The 16427-nt window shown below is 33.4% G+C and overlaps 1 protein-coding gene across 13 annotated transcripts; it reads left to right on the forward strand.

The window, feature by feature from the left end:
* Positions 1–3232: 3232 nt before the first annotated feature.
* LOC145318506 (uncharacterized) lies at positions 3233–14991 on the forward strand. Of its 13 annotated transcripts, none has more exons than XM_080159807.1 (16): positions 6952–7197; positions 7391–7513; positions 8029–8162; positions 8344–8400; positions 8530–8588; positions 9014–9107; positions 9244–9326; positions 9746–9823; positions 9971–10062; positions 10272–10370; positions 11032–11102; positions 11568–11654; positions 12459–12553; positions 13039–13168; positions 13635–14252; positions 14352–14991. In XM_080159807.1, the coding sequence occupies exons 4-14, from the start codon at positions 8353–8355 to the stop codon at positions 13061–13063; spliced, it is 831 nt and encodes a 276-aa protein (XP_080015933.1). In that variant the 5' UTR covers positions 6952–7197; positions 7391–7513; positions 8029–8162; positions 8344–8352; the 3' UTR covers positions 13064–13168; positions 13635–14252; positions 14352–14991. The 13 variants fall into 13 exon arrangements, with proteins under 13 accessions (XP_080015934.1, XP_080015930.1, XP_080015928.1 ...); XM_080159806.1 differs by having other exon boundaries at positions 6974–7197; positions 12459–12563; XM_080159804.1 differs by lacking the exons at positions 6952–7197; positions 7391–7513; positions 8029–8162 and adding an exon at positions 3234–3369 and having other exon boundaries at positions 12459–12563; positions 14352–14685; positions 14914–14991.
* The last annotated feature ends 1436 nt before the right edge of the window (positions 14992–16427 follow it).

Consider the following 16427-nt stretch of genomic DNA (forward strand, 5'->3'; position numbering starts at 1 on the left):
ATGGTTTTATGCTATTTTTCTACGCTAAATTCTAAAACTAATATTCTTTAGTAAATGAATTGCTACCAAGTTCTTTATCTTGATAATCAGAGGCTTTTAGTAAAGTAGCGTTTGGGGGATGGTGCATTTTGAATTAAAATTAATTAAAAAATGAAAAAAATTCCAATAAAAGTTGCACTATCAGAAATACTCGTTTTATCTGGAATTATCTGGTTTTTCAACCTTACAGTGTCACAACTATAAAATTGAATTAATTGCCCATTGTCCCCTCCCTTCCTCCCTGCCTAAGGCCTGTGCTAAAAAAAACTGACATTATTCTTTAGGATTTTTATTTTAGTAATCATGGGAAATGTCTGTAATACAATGCTATACATGACTTTTTCAGTATGGCTTAGAACAGGTTCTTATCCAGCGGATATAAATTGGTTTGGAAGCCATACTGGAATAGTTATTTATCACATCGTATTATAGACAGCTGTCCGCAGATATTAAAATAAAAATACAAGAGTTAAAAACTTAAAAACGAAGTGAAAAACGTTATTCTACATCCATTATATTTATCGGTTGCAAAGCTGTACTGAAAAAATAAAAGATCACTCATTCATTGAAATATTTACAAGGTAGAACATGTTGTATAGTTAGGTTGCTAATATGGACCTCATTTATTTGTAAGTGGTAAGGGGTTGGGGGCAGACCCACAGGGCAGGATTTATGCTAGTTTTCATTTAGTAGGTTTAAATTTCGGATCAATTATTTTTTTCCTGTAACAAAATTTACATTAACTTTTCGTGCAAAAATAAACCACTAAAAATAAAGAAAGGAGTCTGAAATTTTTTGTGTAGATTCTTTAGACAAATGAGAATCGCAGTTCTTTTATGCTTCATGATCCATTTTTATGTTTAAATCCCTTTAATTATGCAAACTTTGTCCGTAGGTACTACATTTAAAAAAGTCTTTTTTTATACTATTAGATAAAAAATGTTGATTGTCTTTCAGTGTCGTTAATTCGTTGGCCTTTCAATGTAGATCGATGACATTTTAAACATAGCTAGTTAAAGTAATTGGTAGTCTCTAAATAAAATTTCATTAATATCACATGAATACAAATAAACTTATTACAATCATAAAAAACGACACTAAAAACCATAAACCCCAAATGAATATAAAAAAATATTTTTAAAATAAATTATTTAAGACTGTTCACGTTATCATCAGCTAAGGGGTTAATATGAGCCCACTTATTGAAACCATTTTTAAGATTTTTCATGAAAGCAAAAGTGTTCCCCATTTTCGGGCCATAAAGGGGGAGAGGGAAATGGTCACAAACCGGTTTCAAGATATCCAAGAATCCATAGAATTTCTTTATACACAACCGGTCAAATAAGCAGAGGGTCGGGGGAGGGGGTAAGTGGAAGCCTCTTCCTCTATTGGCCGGTTAGACTTGAGCAATACATTTCATTCAAAAATAAAGGGTGGAGCATCGCATGAGAGGGGATGACTTTTCCTCCTGGTTGAAAGGATGAAAGGGAAGGGGGATTCCCATTACATGCCTGATGTACAGAGTTAGGCACCTGACTGGCTTGAATTTAAACATAAGTCTTTAATAAGACCAAACAAGAGTTGGATTAAAAAATTTTTAAAAAATGTGAATTTGTTGTGCTAGTGGTAAAAAATCTGAATTTAAAATTTTTTTACACAATGTTAAAATACTTATTATCTTAAAGTAATATTTTTAGTAAGTTGAAGGATAGAATAAGGTATTTTGTAATGAGAATATTCACATTAAGCCAAATTATGTCAAAATTTAACCCCCCCCCCCCCTTTGGTTTGCTAAAATCAGGCATTCCCGGAACTTCCTTTGGGGTGTTTTTTTCTGACCATGGTCCCGTTTTAGCGTTTTAGCGGTCTTGGGCATATGATATCTTAATTGATTCAGATATTTTATAACCGGTTTATGCCCATTTCCCTTTTCCCCTTAATGGGCTGAAAATTGGGAACACTTTTGGTTTCTTTAAAAATCTTAAAAATGGTTGGAAGTCGTAAAGTGTATTTAGGCAGGAACAACAGTATCAGTATAAAATATTTTATTTCAGAACTTAGAACTATGGGTAAAAATTCATGGACAAACAAATTAAAGGAGTTGAAAAGAAGAGAGGAAGAAGGAAACTTACTCTTCATGGTATGTTAGGATTAAAGGAGGGGGGGGGGGTGGGTTAATGCAACCATCTCGTAATCAATGATTGAATAACACTTAGAATTCGAATTTTGATCTTAAATTTTGCATGAATAATCCTTGGTAGGTCTATTTTCCCTAATTCGAACAAAAAGAACACATATTACTTTTTTTTGGCTCAAAAATCTTATTTAAGTTCTAGCCGGTTGCTGTTGGTACTAGAAACTTAAAAAATGGCTATTGCTATCATTTTACATGAATTAAACAAAAAAATATGTTTTTAAAAGTTGATTCCTACGTAATTAATGATGAATTTGCCCTGAAAATAGGCAAAACGCGGGTAAATGGCTGAGCCGCCAGCCGTTACTTTTCCAACTTTTTGTTCGATTTAGGGAAAATAGACCTACCAAGGATTACCCATGAAAAATTTCAGTTCAATTTAATCACTGATTACGAGATGGTTGCATTAAACCCCCCCCCCCCCCTTAAACTTTTTAAAAATCTTCCAAGATAATAGCCTTAACTTATGTTCAAACATATTAATAATTTTAAAATAATACTTATGAACAGTGACATGCTAACTGATTGAGTGAGGATCACTGTTTTGGCTGCATTTCACCATATCATTAATGTTAATTACCTATCTAGGACCGCGGACAGCAGTCTGGCAGCAGTTCTCATGACCAGCAGCCGTCGACCAGTCCCAGAGATTCCACTGGACCTCCCCCTAATCAGCATGACAGGAATGGGTTTTCATACATTTGATTTAATGATTCAACAATAATCTGTGAATTATGATTTCTTCAAATGTACCAAATTCTGTTTTTTAAAAATACCTATTGCTAACCCCTGCGGGGCAAATAGATTCAGTGCCCTAAAGAATTAGAAAAAAATTATTCGCCCCCTTCCCTTGCTTTCAATTTATTTCATACACAATAGTATGGGAGTATTTGAAGTAAACATTAAACAAGGCACTTTGAGATAAAAATTAAGCGACGTTTCTTTAATTATAGATAGGTATGATTTACACAAAATTTCTCATGAAATAAAAATGTTTGAAAATCACAAATGAATACAGGAACAGTCCCCGTAATAGCATGGCTACCAGCCCGCCCCCAGAAATGGGAGGACCCCCCACGGATGGCGGAATAATGAGTGGAGCCAACACCCCAAAACCACCTTCTACCCCTAACCAGGTAAAAAATCTCAATATGAAAATGTAAATCAAAACTACAGAGTAAAACACTAGAGGGGGAAGGGGTTAGATAACTGTTATGTGCCGACCTTCAATTGGGTCTTTAAAAATCAACCTATATTGTCGGGAATATTAACACAGCCAAGTAACAGAAAAAATAATTTGCTAGCAGACAAAAAGGTTCTTGGAAAAGGGGGGCAGGTAGTTATCTGTATACAATATACATCTATACTTATTATAATACTAATTAAAATAACTCTTCTATTATGTATAAAAAAATCTTAAAATTTTAATATTAATTTAGAATAAGGTATAAGAAAAGTATCTTAATGAGTTTTAAAGGTGAAATGCTTTTTAGCTCCTCACAAAAGCATTTTTAAAGGGCGAATATAGGTTTGATATAATATGAGCTTATTTCAAAGGTGCCATTATATAGATTATAAATAACTTAAGGATATTGACATATCTAATTGTATAAGTCTGTTTATAGCTTAAAACCTTTCTAACTCAAGATAATATTATGTAATAAGTGTGGTTCCCTAAGAACTCAATTACCCTAGCATCACACAAGGCTTCGTAGCAAGGTTGAATTAAAAAGCTTTCGTTAAAGGATAGTCGTAATAACGTGGAAACCAATTAATCAGGGGTAAATATACCCATCTTCTACCTTAATACAAATTATATAAAGTAAAATATTTAAAAGTTTAAAAAAAACATCAAATAATGTAAAAAGTAAAAAAAAAATAATTGATAAAATTTTCTTGGAGGAAGAATGATTTCAAATCCCTGTTTTTTTAAGGTTCGTGTGTGTGTGTGTTGAAATTGCGTACATCAGGGTTTTTATATTTTCCAGAATTAACCAATGATCTTTGTACAGAAAATAAACTTTAAGACGTATTATTTACCCTAGTCAAAACTTTTACGCAAATTATTTCTACGCTTTTTAAAAATTGAATTAAATAGTATATAATCTAAAATAATAAACATTTAAATTATCATTTAAGATGCGTGCCATTGTAATAGTCAATCAAACTTAAGCAAAATAGTCAAAAAAAAGTCTTGTAAAGGGCTAAAATAAACCGTTTGTCGTCAATCTCATTTATCATATGTTCAATTGAAACAGAAAATTGCAAAATCTACTTAAGGATTTTTTTGAATTTTTAAATTTGGCATAGATATTCTAAAAGTATGAAATGGCACCTTTCATATAAGCTCATATCATATCGAACCTATATTCGCCCTTTAAGAAACTGCAATTTGTCATTTTTTCACATTTCTTGACTGTGATGCATTTGCAGTAAAAGAATCTTCTTTAATAACGTAGGTTATAGTAAAAAGAAAAAAAACTCCTTCTTATTTGACAAAAAAATCTCTAAAGACAAAAAAGTTATTGAAGTTTGATTTTTTTTTATTAAAGCATTTAATTACAAATTATGGATAAATTATGAAGTTATATCTTAACCTGTCAATCAAATTAAAGGATTATAGGAATTAATAAGGGGTGGGAATTTACGAACATGAGCAATTTTTTAGGTCATGTTTTTTAAGTATACAAAAAGAAAAACTGAATATTTGTTTTCAGTGAGAAAAGGGGGGAGGCGGATGTGCCACTTTTTGAAACCAAAACTAAAAGTCATCAAAGGAACTCAACTAAAAAAAGAGTTACAGGTCTGAGATTTTGCATGGCAGTTGCTTTATAGGGGTACAATATGGAACTGTGAAGAAACGGCGGCGCAACCGCCGAAAACCGCCGTTTCCCGCCAATTTTTTTTTGCAATTTCTCGGCGGTTTTCGGCGGTTGCGCCGCCGTTTCTTCACTGTTCCATATTGTAACCCTATAAAGCAACTGCCATGCAAAATCTCAGACCTGTAACTCTTTTTTTAGTTGAGTTCCTTTGACTTTTAGTTTTGGTTTCAAAAAGTTGCACATCCGCCTCCCCCCAGTATTATAATTAAAACGTTTGCGGTCAATTAATGACGTATATAATTCAAATTACTTATGACAATTATCTTTATAATAATATATTATTAATCTTTTGAAATATACAAGTCTGAATTCCTTCTTAGATTTAAAGATTTGAAACTAATTGCCAGTAAAGTATTTTAAATGGGTTATTTAGGGACATAAAAGTATTTATGATGTTAAATACATATTTTAGAATAATAATACTGCTTTAATAACTTTATATAGGTAGTTTAGTCTTGCTTAAATAGTTTGTGATAATAATCTTCACTTTGCAAGAACACATATTTTTCACCTAGGATTTGGACACTGGAGTTCTGGGACAGGGAGGGCATGATACATCAGACCTTGATGTTCTAAATGAAGATATTTTTGAGAGTGCTGATGTGACGCCCCGCCATGTGCCTATGTACAGCAGCCTTCCCTCGCCTGGTGGCCCAATGCTTAACCAACCCATGGGCCTCCCCTCCTTGCATAGATCCAGCAGCAGTCAACCTGGCTGTTCTCCCCACCCAAGCATGCATGCGTCACCAGCTCCTGTGCCTCAATCCCCGCACCAAATGCAATCTCCTGCAAGTGTGCCGCCGTCCCCCGCTACCCACCAGTTTGCCACGCCGTCTCCTGCCCAGCCTCCTTCACCGGTGACGTATCTTCCTATGAAATCACCAGCCGCCTTCCCGCCGCCGCCGTCTCCAGTCAGCAACATGACACCCCAGCCATCTCCTGCCAACTTGCTTCCACCTCAATCCCCAGCCAGTAGTATACCACCTTCATCACCTCTAAACAAGCACTACTCTGTAAAATCTCCTGGAAGCGTGAGTGCCCCAAAATCTCCACGTGGCGGAAGTGTTCCCCATTCTGTGTTATCCCCTCAGTCTGTATCCTGTTATGGTTAGCATACCTAACCAGCAGGGGGTGAAGACAGTGAATGTGTTGGGTAAGCCGGGGGGCGGATCTCAGATAATTTCCAGCGGAGCCGGACAAATTTTGACGCTGCCGGCAGGCCAGGGAGTTCTACCTGGCGGCACACAGACTATGATGATTGGTATGTTAATTTTAATTTTCTACAATCACACCTAAATTCTATTATCAAATAAAATAGAAATAACAAATCATGCAAAAGATTATTTATAAAATTCACTTTTTAAGATCTATCTCTTAAAAATACAATGCATTACTTGTTTGTTCAACTTCACATTGATCTTTTTCTCAGGAGGAAAACCCGTAACAGTTTTGACCAGCATAGCTGGCAGTGCCACTCACGGAGGTAAAACAGTTCAATTAGTAAACACAGTCAGCAGCCAACCAACATCAAACCACGGCCAGCTAGTTACCGCTGGCGGCCAACAGGTTGTTGTTGGCAGCAGCGCAGGAGGCGGCCAGCAGATGGTCGTTATGTCGGCGGCTGGTATTGGCAACCAACCTACAGCTAGTGTTACAGGTATTGAGACTTCTTAATTAACCTTTTTAGAAAAATTCAAAGGAAGTTGAAACATATATTTTAAGGAAAGATATTTATAGATTAATGTAAGTAAATAAGGTTTACATTTGAATGTCCTTTAAAATGTATATTTTTTTTCCTAGGTTCCGTTGATGGCCCTGTAACTAGTGATGCTGCCAGCACCCGTTGGTGCCAGCCAGGTTGACGGGGGCATGGTGACACCTCAAGAGGGCGATGTCAACACCGAATTTCATCATATAGATCTTGCTGAATATATGTCAATGTTTAATTCCCAACTGGACGGAGAGTGTATGTTCAGTTCTCAAGTTGATGGGGATCCTGGAGATGTTACTGACGAAGCTGCAACTGCAACAGCAGCCACTGCCGCCACTGCCAGGAGGTTACTGAACAGAGCACAGAATCAGGTATGTATAACATTCTACTTCATTTTGTTCATAGTATTACTCCCCATGATAAGAACATTAAAGCTTAAATTCCTCTCTCGCGCCAAATTTTTTGTTATTTTTCATAAAATGAACTTCTGATATGAGTTTAAGTTTCTATTTGTGTTAAATAAAAAACTTAAAAGATTTTATTTCAAATTATGATTTTGATAAGGTACAACAGTAGTAAGCACAGAATCAGAGACGCCTCTAACAACTCCACAAGTTTCAACAGCTCCTGTTTCAACAACACCCGCAGAAAATGCCTCTAGTTTACCTATAGTACAACAACAAACAGGTTATTTTTTACTTCCTAAATTTTAAATATCAGTCATATGAAATCAAGCTTTACACATAGCGTTATTAATAGATTAAAGGTTTTTAAAGAAATTTTGAGGGCTTGGCTCATCGTGCTGCTGACAAGTAAACAACATTTTACCATTAGAATCTCCCCCCCCCCCATACGTTATAGACACTAGTTTAACAAGTAGTTGCCGAATGGTAATAGAAATATGTTCAAGTAGTTTCCCTGTCAACTAACGCACGACTAACCTGTAATTAAGGTAGTTAGTTTTTTTTTGTCTGAAGCTAAAGATCTTGTTAATTGCTGGTCCTAATTTGATGTAATTTAAGTGGATATCTTAGAGTGGTTTTAAGCTATTTCCCTTACCTTCTTCTAGAAACTAGGGGCGACGTATAAAATAAGGTTGCATTTTATTATTATTAACTAAGTTGTATTTATATGATCAGGTCTTGCAGTACCTGTATGAACCCAACCAAATTTTAAAATTTTCTTGCGAATTTGAATTTTAGGCGAATCTCAATGGTCCACTCTCGGTGATTCCCAGGAAATTTGGGGTACAAACGAAGAGACTCCATTGTGGGACAGTAATCCTGACACATGGGACCATGACAGTGCTACTAGACTGGCACAAAAATTATTACAGGTTTATATATTTTATTTTTATAAGGTAAATTAAGTGTAAACTAGTGTTAAGGAAATATCCCCTTTATATTAATAAATATGTAATAGTTCTATGAAAAGTGTGCGGTTTATTTAGCCACTTAAATACCTATTCTAATATTTATTTTGGGGTTTCCGTTCAGTTAACTTATGTTACTTTTTAGGTTCAGCATATGGATACAGCTAGTTACGCCAGTGGAGTTGATAATGAATCTAAAGATGTAAGTTTAATTAACGAAGCTTTCAATAAAATCTTTGTTTATTCCTAATTTATTACTTTGCCACCACAAGAAACTTATGTATTTTAAAATCCGTCGTTTAGCTGGTCTAAAATTGTTATTTTAATTTAGGGAAGTCAAATGATCTCACAGGATGGAAAGCCTGGCCAGATTATATCCCCAAATCCCAGGTATAGACACAATTTATTAATCATTATAAAGGGGGGGGGGGGCGGATGTGCCACATTTTGAAACCAAAACTAAAAGTCAAAGGAACTCAAATAAAAAAAAGAGTTACAGGTCTGAGATTTTGCATGGCAGTTGCTTTATAAGGTTACAATATGGAACAGTGAAGAAACGGCGGCGCAATTCGGCGGGAAACGGCGGTTTTTGGCGGTTGCGCCGCCGTTTCTTCACAGTTCCATATTGTACCCCTATAAAGCAACTGCCATGCAAAATCTCAGACCTGTAACTCTTTTTTTAGTTGAGTTCCTTTGTTGACTTTTAGTTTTGGTTTCAAAAAGTGGCACATCCGCCCCCCCCCCCTTTGTATTACTTCCATAGGTAGTATTTCGAGATTATTTTTATTCACTTTTACATATTTTTTGTCTTTAAGGTTTAAGACAGAGTTTTGTCGCAACTTTAGAGAGAAGGGTGAATGCATTTATGGAAATCAGTGCCAGTTCGCTCATGGCAAAGCAAAATTAAGGGTAAGATATTAAATAAAAATTTTAAATATCCAATATCGAAAGGGCTAAAAAAGAAGTTTAAATCCGGTTTAAAACAGTTAAGTTTTTTATTTTAGTATCCGCAGAAAGCTGTATAAAATACGTAAATTACTTTCAGCATGATATGATCCGCCACAACAAGTACAAGACAAAGCTGTGCCAGAAATATTGGATCAAGGGATGGTGTGCTTATGGCACAAGGTACTTTCCATGTTTATGCAACCTGTCTATTAGTTTAATAAGTCAAGAGGGGGTCATTGGACTGTTATAATTTTTACACTAGTCTCCTAAAAATTTTTTATTAAGTTTTCTTATTGGTTAGTTTTGGAGTAACATTTACTTAAATTTTGATTAGGTAGTTTGTTCATAAAGATTAATGTCAAAATGTTTGAAACAATAATTGTTACCTACAGAACGGTAGTCATTGGGGATGTACATCAATTTATCATTCATTGTCTTATCCCTTTAGATCCCTGATTATTAGTACAGGGATTTACCTTTATTACATCAAACATAATCTTAACTTTTACAGAATTTATCCAAAGGATTCATTATTCAAAGAGTTAAAAAATTTAAAATTATGTATTTTGTTTGAAATCTCACAAACTTTAATTGTTCAGATGCAACTTCATTCACCAGGAAGAGGAGCAACACATTGCAGAGAAGACAAGAGTTGGAGAACATCAATCTGGATTCAGGTGAGTTTTTACACCTTGGTTTAAAGCTATTTTTCCTGTGCGAAAAGAAAATATTATTTCATTATTTCTAACAAAGACTAGTTTTCTATTACTAGACTTAATTATTAACGAATGTTAAAATTTTGAATAAAAATTGTTATTGTTTAGACCTTTGATGCCAACGAAATCTCTGCGGAAATCCAGCGAATCCAGTGCTGATTCTGGTGTTGATGTAAACGATGTTTACAACAGGGCTTTAGGTACGTAAATTTAAATTAAAACACATTTTTTTATATTGTAAAAAGCAGGTATACAATTTGGATATGATAATTGATCTTTGTTCTATTGACTGCCACCCTCCCACCCAAATTTTCTTAGATTAATATTAATATACCTTATTCCTGATTTAAATCTAGTAATATTTTACTACTCGTTAAAGTCCAGCTTAAACACGTTCCGTTAAATTTAGGTCAGTCTGAACCGTACGAGGTGACCTCCATGTTCAACAAGACAATCAACATGCCAGATCTGGACATCATCAACACCAAGAGAATGAAGCTAGACATAAGTAAGCTTAGTTTTGGTCCCAAGATCTATTTGTATAGAGCAATTTCTAGGACGTTAATATTAGGGTTGGGCCGGATATCCGGTTATCCGGCCAAATTACCGGATAACCGGCCAAATTACTAGATACTACAGTAGCAAAAAAAATTTCTTAAGAAATCTTATACAAATTTACATAAAGTTAAACTTGTTCAGAAAAAAAGTTCTTCTAGCTTCAATAATAAGAAAATTATAGCCATTTAAAATTTTTAAAAGCAGAGATTTTTGGTGTAAAGTATTAAAAATTATAGAACCGGATATCCGGCCGGATAGTTTCAATATCCGGTATCCGGCCGGATATTGAAAATGGCCGGATATCCGGCCACACCGGATATCCGGCCACACCGGATATCCGGCCCAACCCTAGTTAATATTATAGGGCATAATTTTTAAGTTAAAAGCGTCTTATTTTAGGACAGAAAAAAATGTCAGGGAAGACAGTTAATAACTTAATTTATTAGTTTGTTGAAACTTCACTGATTAGGACATTTTTAATTTTTATTACTTAAAAAATATTGAATGCATGTATTTTATTTTCATAAATGTACACACACGAATGTTTTGTGCTTCGCCACTGGAGGATGTTGTCACCCTAGTTAATTATTAATGATCAAATATTACTTAAGGTACATACAAGAATGATGTTGTTAATACAAGTTTTCAAAATCTGAATGGCAATCAATGGAATCAAATTAAGGTGAATATTTATTGTTGTGATAAAGAGTTTATCTGTAATGTTTAGTTTCCTTCATTCTTCTTATTTAATATTTGTATAAAATTCAATCTGTTTTTATATAACTAAAGGTTTAAAATCCAGCGAAAATAAGCTCATTATAGTTGTTTTATTTTTAATTAGTCGTTGTCTCCCCATTCATTTTTTAGCAGAGATAATAAAACATAAATGTACAACAAATACTTCTTCCCGAAGGTGAGATTGACTTCGCTACATAATTTTAGGGATAATAAAATTAGATTGGAGATTTTTAGGATTTATTTGATCTTGGGAGGGTAGACGTGACCTTTTATTAATAGTTTAAAACCCTTCAGGGACCTAAAGAGAATATAAACACATACACACTCTTGCACTTTCATACCGAAAATGGCAGACCTTTTATTAGGATTACACTTTACAATCATCTTTATTATACATTGTTGTTTTTAGGTTAAAGATATTGAGAAGGATAGTGATATGTTCAATATGAACCTGGCTACTGAAATGAACAGAAATCTTTATCTCGACGTTGTCAAGGTAAACAAATTGATTTTTCTTGAGTCTGTGATCATCTCATCATAGCTATTATTTACCTATTTCTGTTCATGTGGCTTTGAGCGATTATGTTCTATTAGGTTATTTGGGTGTTACTTCTATACTTTATAGGTTGGGCTGTTTTATTTTCCTTTCAGTCCTCAAAATAGCTTTAAGCCCTATATTGACCAATGGAATTAAAATTCTTTGAAATTTTGAGATCTTTTACTTCAGCCATTCATAACGAATACATATTCCTGTAATGTTAAGTTGAATGGAAAACGCTTTAATTAAAAATATTAAAACGCTACCTTTTTGTTTATTCGTTGAAGTCGCTACTGGAAGTAGCTTGGCTCAAAAAATTTCTATCTGTTCTTTAAATACATTTCCTAGTTTGTTTTTATTTTCCTTCTTGAGATTTTTAAAACTAAAAGGGGGGGGGGGCGAAAGTGACACTTTTTGAAACCAAAACTAAAAGTCAACAAAGGAACTCCACTAAAAAAGGAGTTACAGGTCTGAGATTTTGCATGGCAGTTGCTTTATAGGGGTAAAATATGGAACTGTGAAGAAACGGCGGCGCAACCGCCGTTTCCCGCCTAATTTTTTTTGCCTTTTCTCGGCGGTTTTCGGCGGTTGCGACGCCGTTTCTTCACAGTTCCATATTGTACCCCTATAAAGCAACTGCCATGCAAAATGTCAGATCTGTAACTCTTTAATTAGTTGAGTTCCTTTGACTTTTAGTTTTGGTTTCAAAAAGTGTCACTTTCGCCCCCTCCCCCCCCCTTTAAATAATTAATTTCTGTCCAGGTTAAAGATAGCCGGCCAGTTCCTCATCCTGAGGATAATCACATTCCAGTCTCCAATAACCTGCCATTCAATCCACCTATTAATGGCCAGTACAGGTACTTAGAGGTCCGGGAAAATTGTTTTTTTTTACACTAGTCCCAAAAGTTTTATAAGAAAATGTTTTTGGCTTGTTGGCTTGACAACTTGGTGACTCTTAATAGATTTTGATATGTTGGTTTATTTTCAAGTTTCAACCACTAATTGTAATCTGCAGTAGGAGTAATTTTGTGCATAAACATTGATGAGTTAACATTAGTTATATAATATTTTCATTTATACGGTCAGATGAAAGTCAGAAAGTCAAAAATCATATTTACTAAAATCACTAGAACCCAAAGTATAACAACCACGCTATTGTAGTTATTGTATTCGTTGGCTTAAAACATTCAATACTTTAATTTAATTTTGATTGGTTGGTTCCAAACCTGAAGTGTAAAAACTTTTCAACAAATAATTTTAAAGCTCTTTATTATTTTTTTGTTATTTAAAGAAATGTTTTAAGATATTTTTGTCGTGAAAATAAATTTTTTTTTTGTTTTAGGAGACCAGCAGTCCAAGACAGCTAGCCTTTGTCCGCGTGTTCTCGGCCCTAGCGCGCATTGCGTAGTACCTAAAAGCAGCCTGGCGGCCGCTCACATAGACACAACCACCAAACCTGCCATTATTTTCAGGTATAAACTTTTATTTTAAGGTTTATTAAGATTCGTTGCTATCATCATAAGTGAAATTACTCAAATTACTTTTTTAAGTGAAGCCACTCTAAAATTTTCTTCTGTCTGTCCGTCATTCAATCCGTAACGATATAGGATGAATATGATTTTGAATTGTTTCATTGTTTTATTCATCAGTCTGTCATTTCATGACATGACAACGAAATGATGTCACGAAATTTTTGTATTCGTAGGTGATATTACCTTTTTTTAAAATTGCTTAGGAAGAAATAGAGTTTATGCATGGTTATTCATTCATATACACCATTAAAAGTTGCAAGAATGTACTTCGAAAACTACCTAAAAAAAATTAATGAAAAGTGCTAACCGTTAATGAAGGACAAAGCGAACCTTTAAGTTCTCTTTTAAAAATTGAAGTCATTTCATCTATTATAAATCTTTGTATTAAATATCATTTTTTGTTCAGATGCTAACAGCCCTGCAGAAAACTGGTTTCTAATCGCAACCTACATCACAATAAAAAACAGACTTTTTATATCTGTAAAATTTTAGTTAACATAACAGTCATTTCGGTTTGTCATTAAGCTATAATTGAAAGCTTATTAATATTTGTACGGGTCATACAGAAAACTATAATTATTACAAGATTTATAAATGCAAGGTTGTAATCAATGATTATTTATCTATCCTTATATAATTTTGTTTATCAAAACTTGAAACTACAGTTTTTCAGTCTTCATTTTTTAATCTATTAAGTCATAATTAATAGTTTGGCATAAAAAACGTGTTATACTTAGTGAAACTACATTTAACACATCTTTTTTCAGAACATTATCTAATGTATTTTCTTAAGAATCTAGACATGTAAGAAAAAAATACAGGGGGCGATATTTAATCCAATGAAAAACTCTTTATAATCAAACTTTTTCGTTAGTTATAATCTAAAACAATAGTGTACAGTAGTCTACGCTATTTTGCTAAAAATGATAATTTCAAATAGTTAAATTGTTTTTCTTCGGGTAAATTTTTCTCTCTCAGTAAAAACTATTTTGTTAAAATAATATTGTTCATAGTTTGTAAGTAGGTAAGAACAAGTTTAAATTTAAATATTAATTCTTTCATTTCTTCCATGCATTTGTAACTTAAAATTAAGGATTTTTTATTAAATAATTTTTTAATTTAGAAAATAATGAATTTTACAAACAAAATATATTGAAATTATAAAATTTAAGGTCACTAAAAATTTTGTGAAACTGTTGAATTATAATTATATTTACTATATACTATGTAATATCAAAATGTTACTTGTTGTATATTTAAAGGGTTAGTTGCACGAAATGCATTTATTTATGAAATTAGTGAACTGCATATATTTTCTTTTTAAATGGTTTAAGCTATATTTATAGGGCATATATTTAAAAAGATTTTAATTTTGTACATGTAGTTTTAAAAATATCAATTGAAATTGTTTTTCTGAAATGCACTTCATGCAACTATCCCTTTATGTAAAAGCTGTGGTAATATCCTCTTAGGAATATTTTATTTAATTTTGAAAATTCCCCCCCCCCCTCTCCCCCCCTTGACAGAACTATGAACTCTGGCCGCGGCGCTCGGCACCCTTGCCTACCTAATCGCAGCGCTCGGCTCCCTATTCTAAAACCTAACCTAACCTAAAATAGTTGTTTTGTCAGGGGGGAAGGGGGAGGGTATAAAAATTTTCAAAATTGAAAAAAAATATTTCTAAGAGGAGAATGCCAAAACTGTTCCTAAATGCCATTAATCACAATCCATTTTAATTTAAAATATAAAACATTTTTGAAAGATTTACTTGTTTTTGTGATGTTTAGCCTTTACTAGCGTGGCTACTCTAAGATTAGAAATGTTTGTCTGTTAGCTATGTTTAGGGGAAAACAAAAATTGGAGACTAAACTTAATTTCCGTAAGAAAAATGAATTTTTTTCAGCTGGTTTTACAAATGATTGTTTAGGTGAAGATTATAATATCTGCGTTTACTATACAACCCACTTGGTCAGCCAGTCTGTAGTGCGCTAGGAAACATGATATCAACAAAGCGGAAATTTTTTTTCCCTGCAATGTAATACAGATGTCTGATTTTTAAACCTTTTCTATAATTAGGGTCTGTCCTTACGTATGCCCATCCGTCTGAACAGTTAGCTGATGATTCCTATAATAGTTAGGTATAACTTTGAAAGCATAGCCACTCTATAAATGTTACCAGAATGCCCGTACGCCCATTTGAAACATTATCAACTTTTTTACCACTAAATATTAAAGCAAAGCTTTCTATAATTAGGGTGTGTCTGTCTGGAAAGGATATCTTTTTCGTTAATTTGGGCATGTTAGAATTGTCCTCTTGATTTCAACCTTTGCATAGTGATACCTGTAGTAGTTGGTAGGATTTAGAAAGCGTAGCAACTCAATAATTGTTACTAGAATGTCCGTACTTCCATTTTAGACATGTTTATTTTTATATTTTTAACAACAATTTTTATATGATGTATTAATCCTATTGATCTTATTGTTAGAATACTGATTCCTATGGCAACAAAGTGTTATGTTATAAGCAAATTATTTCTATAATCAGTTCTAAAAATGTAAGTATTATCCTGTATTTAAGCATTTTTTCAAGAAATTTACTTATAATGTTTTGTCGACTTTTGTACATTTATATTCTGATAATTCAGTTCTTACACTCTACAAGTGTTAATGTTTGTTTGTTCTACCACTTCAGAGCTTCCCTTTTATGGATATTGTCATCCTTATGGTTCATCTGATTTTTGGAATACAGATTCCTAGAACAAGAAAGTTATAATGCTATTGGCGAATCATCTCTATAATCAAGTCCCAAAAATGTAAGAATGTCCTTAAACATTATCCTGTATATAGACAGTTATTCAACTAATTTACTTTCAATTTTGTTTTGACTATTAAACATTTATATTCCGATTATTCAGTTCTGAAACTCTACAAGTGTAAATGTACTTTTATCCTACTGTTAGAGCTTTACTTTTATGGATGTGGTTATCCTTGTATTATGAAAATTATGCAAACAACACAACTACTTATCTATAGCCTTCAAAGGGGGAGGGAGGGTGTGACACTTAAAGATACCAAAAGTAAAAGGAACTCAACTAAAAAATAGTTACAACACTAAAATTTGGCATGGCGGTTAATATTAAGAGGTATAGTGTGTAACTATGAAGAATTAAGTTAAGGTTAGATTTGCCCCGCAGGGTTA

Source organism: Acartia tonsa, chromosome 5 (assembly GCF_053477335.1).
Source record: "Acartia tonsa isolate MP-2025a chromosome 5, ASM5347733v1, whole genome shotgun sequence".
Lineage (NCBI taxonomy): Eukaryota > Metazoa > Arthropoda > Copepoda > Calanoida > Acartiidae > Acartia > Acartia tonsa.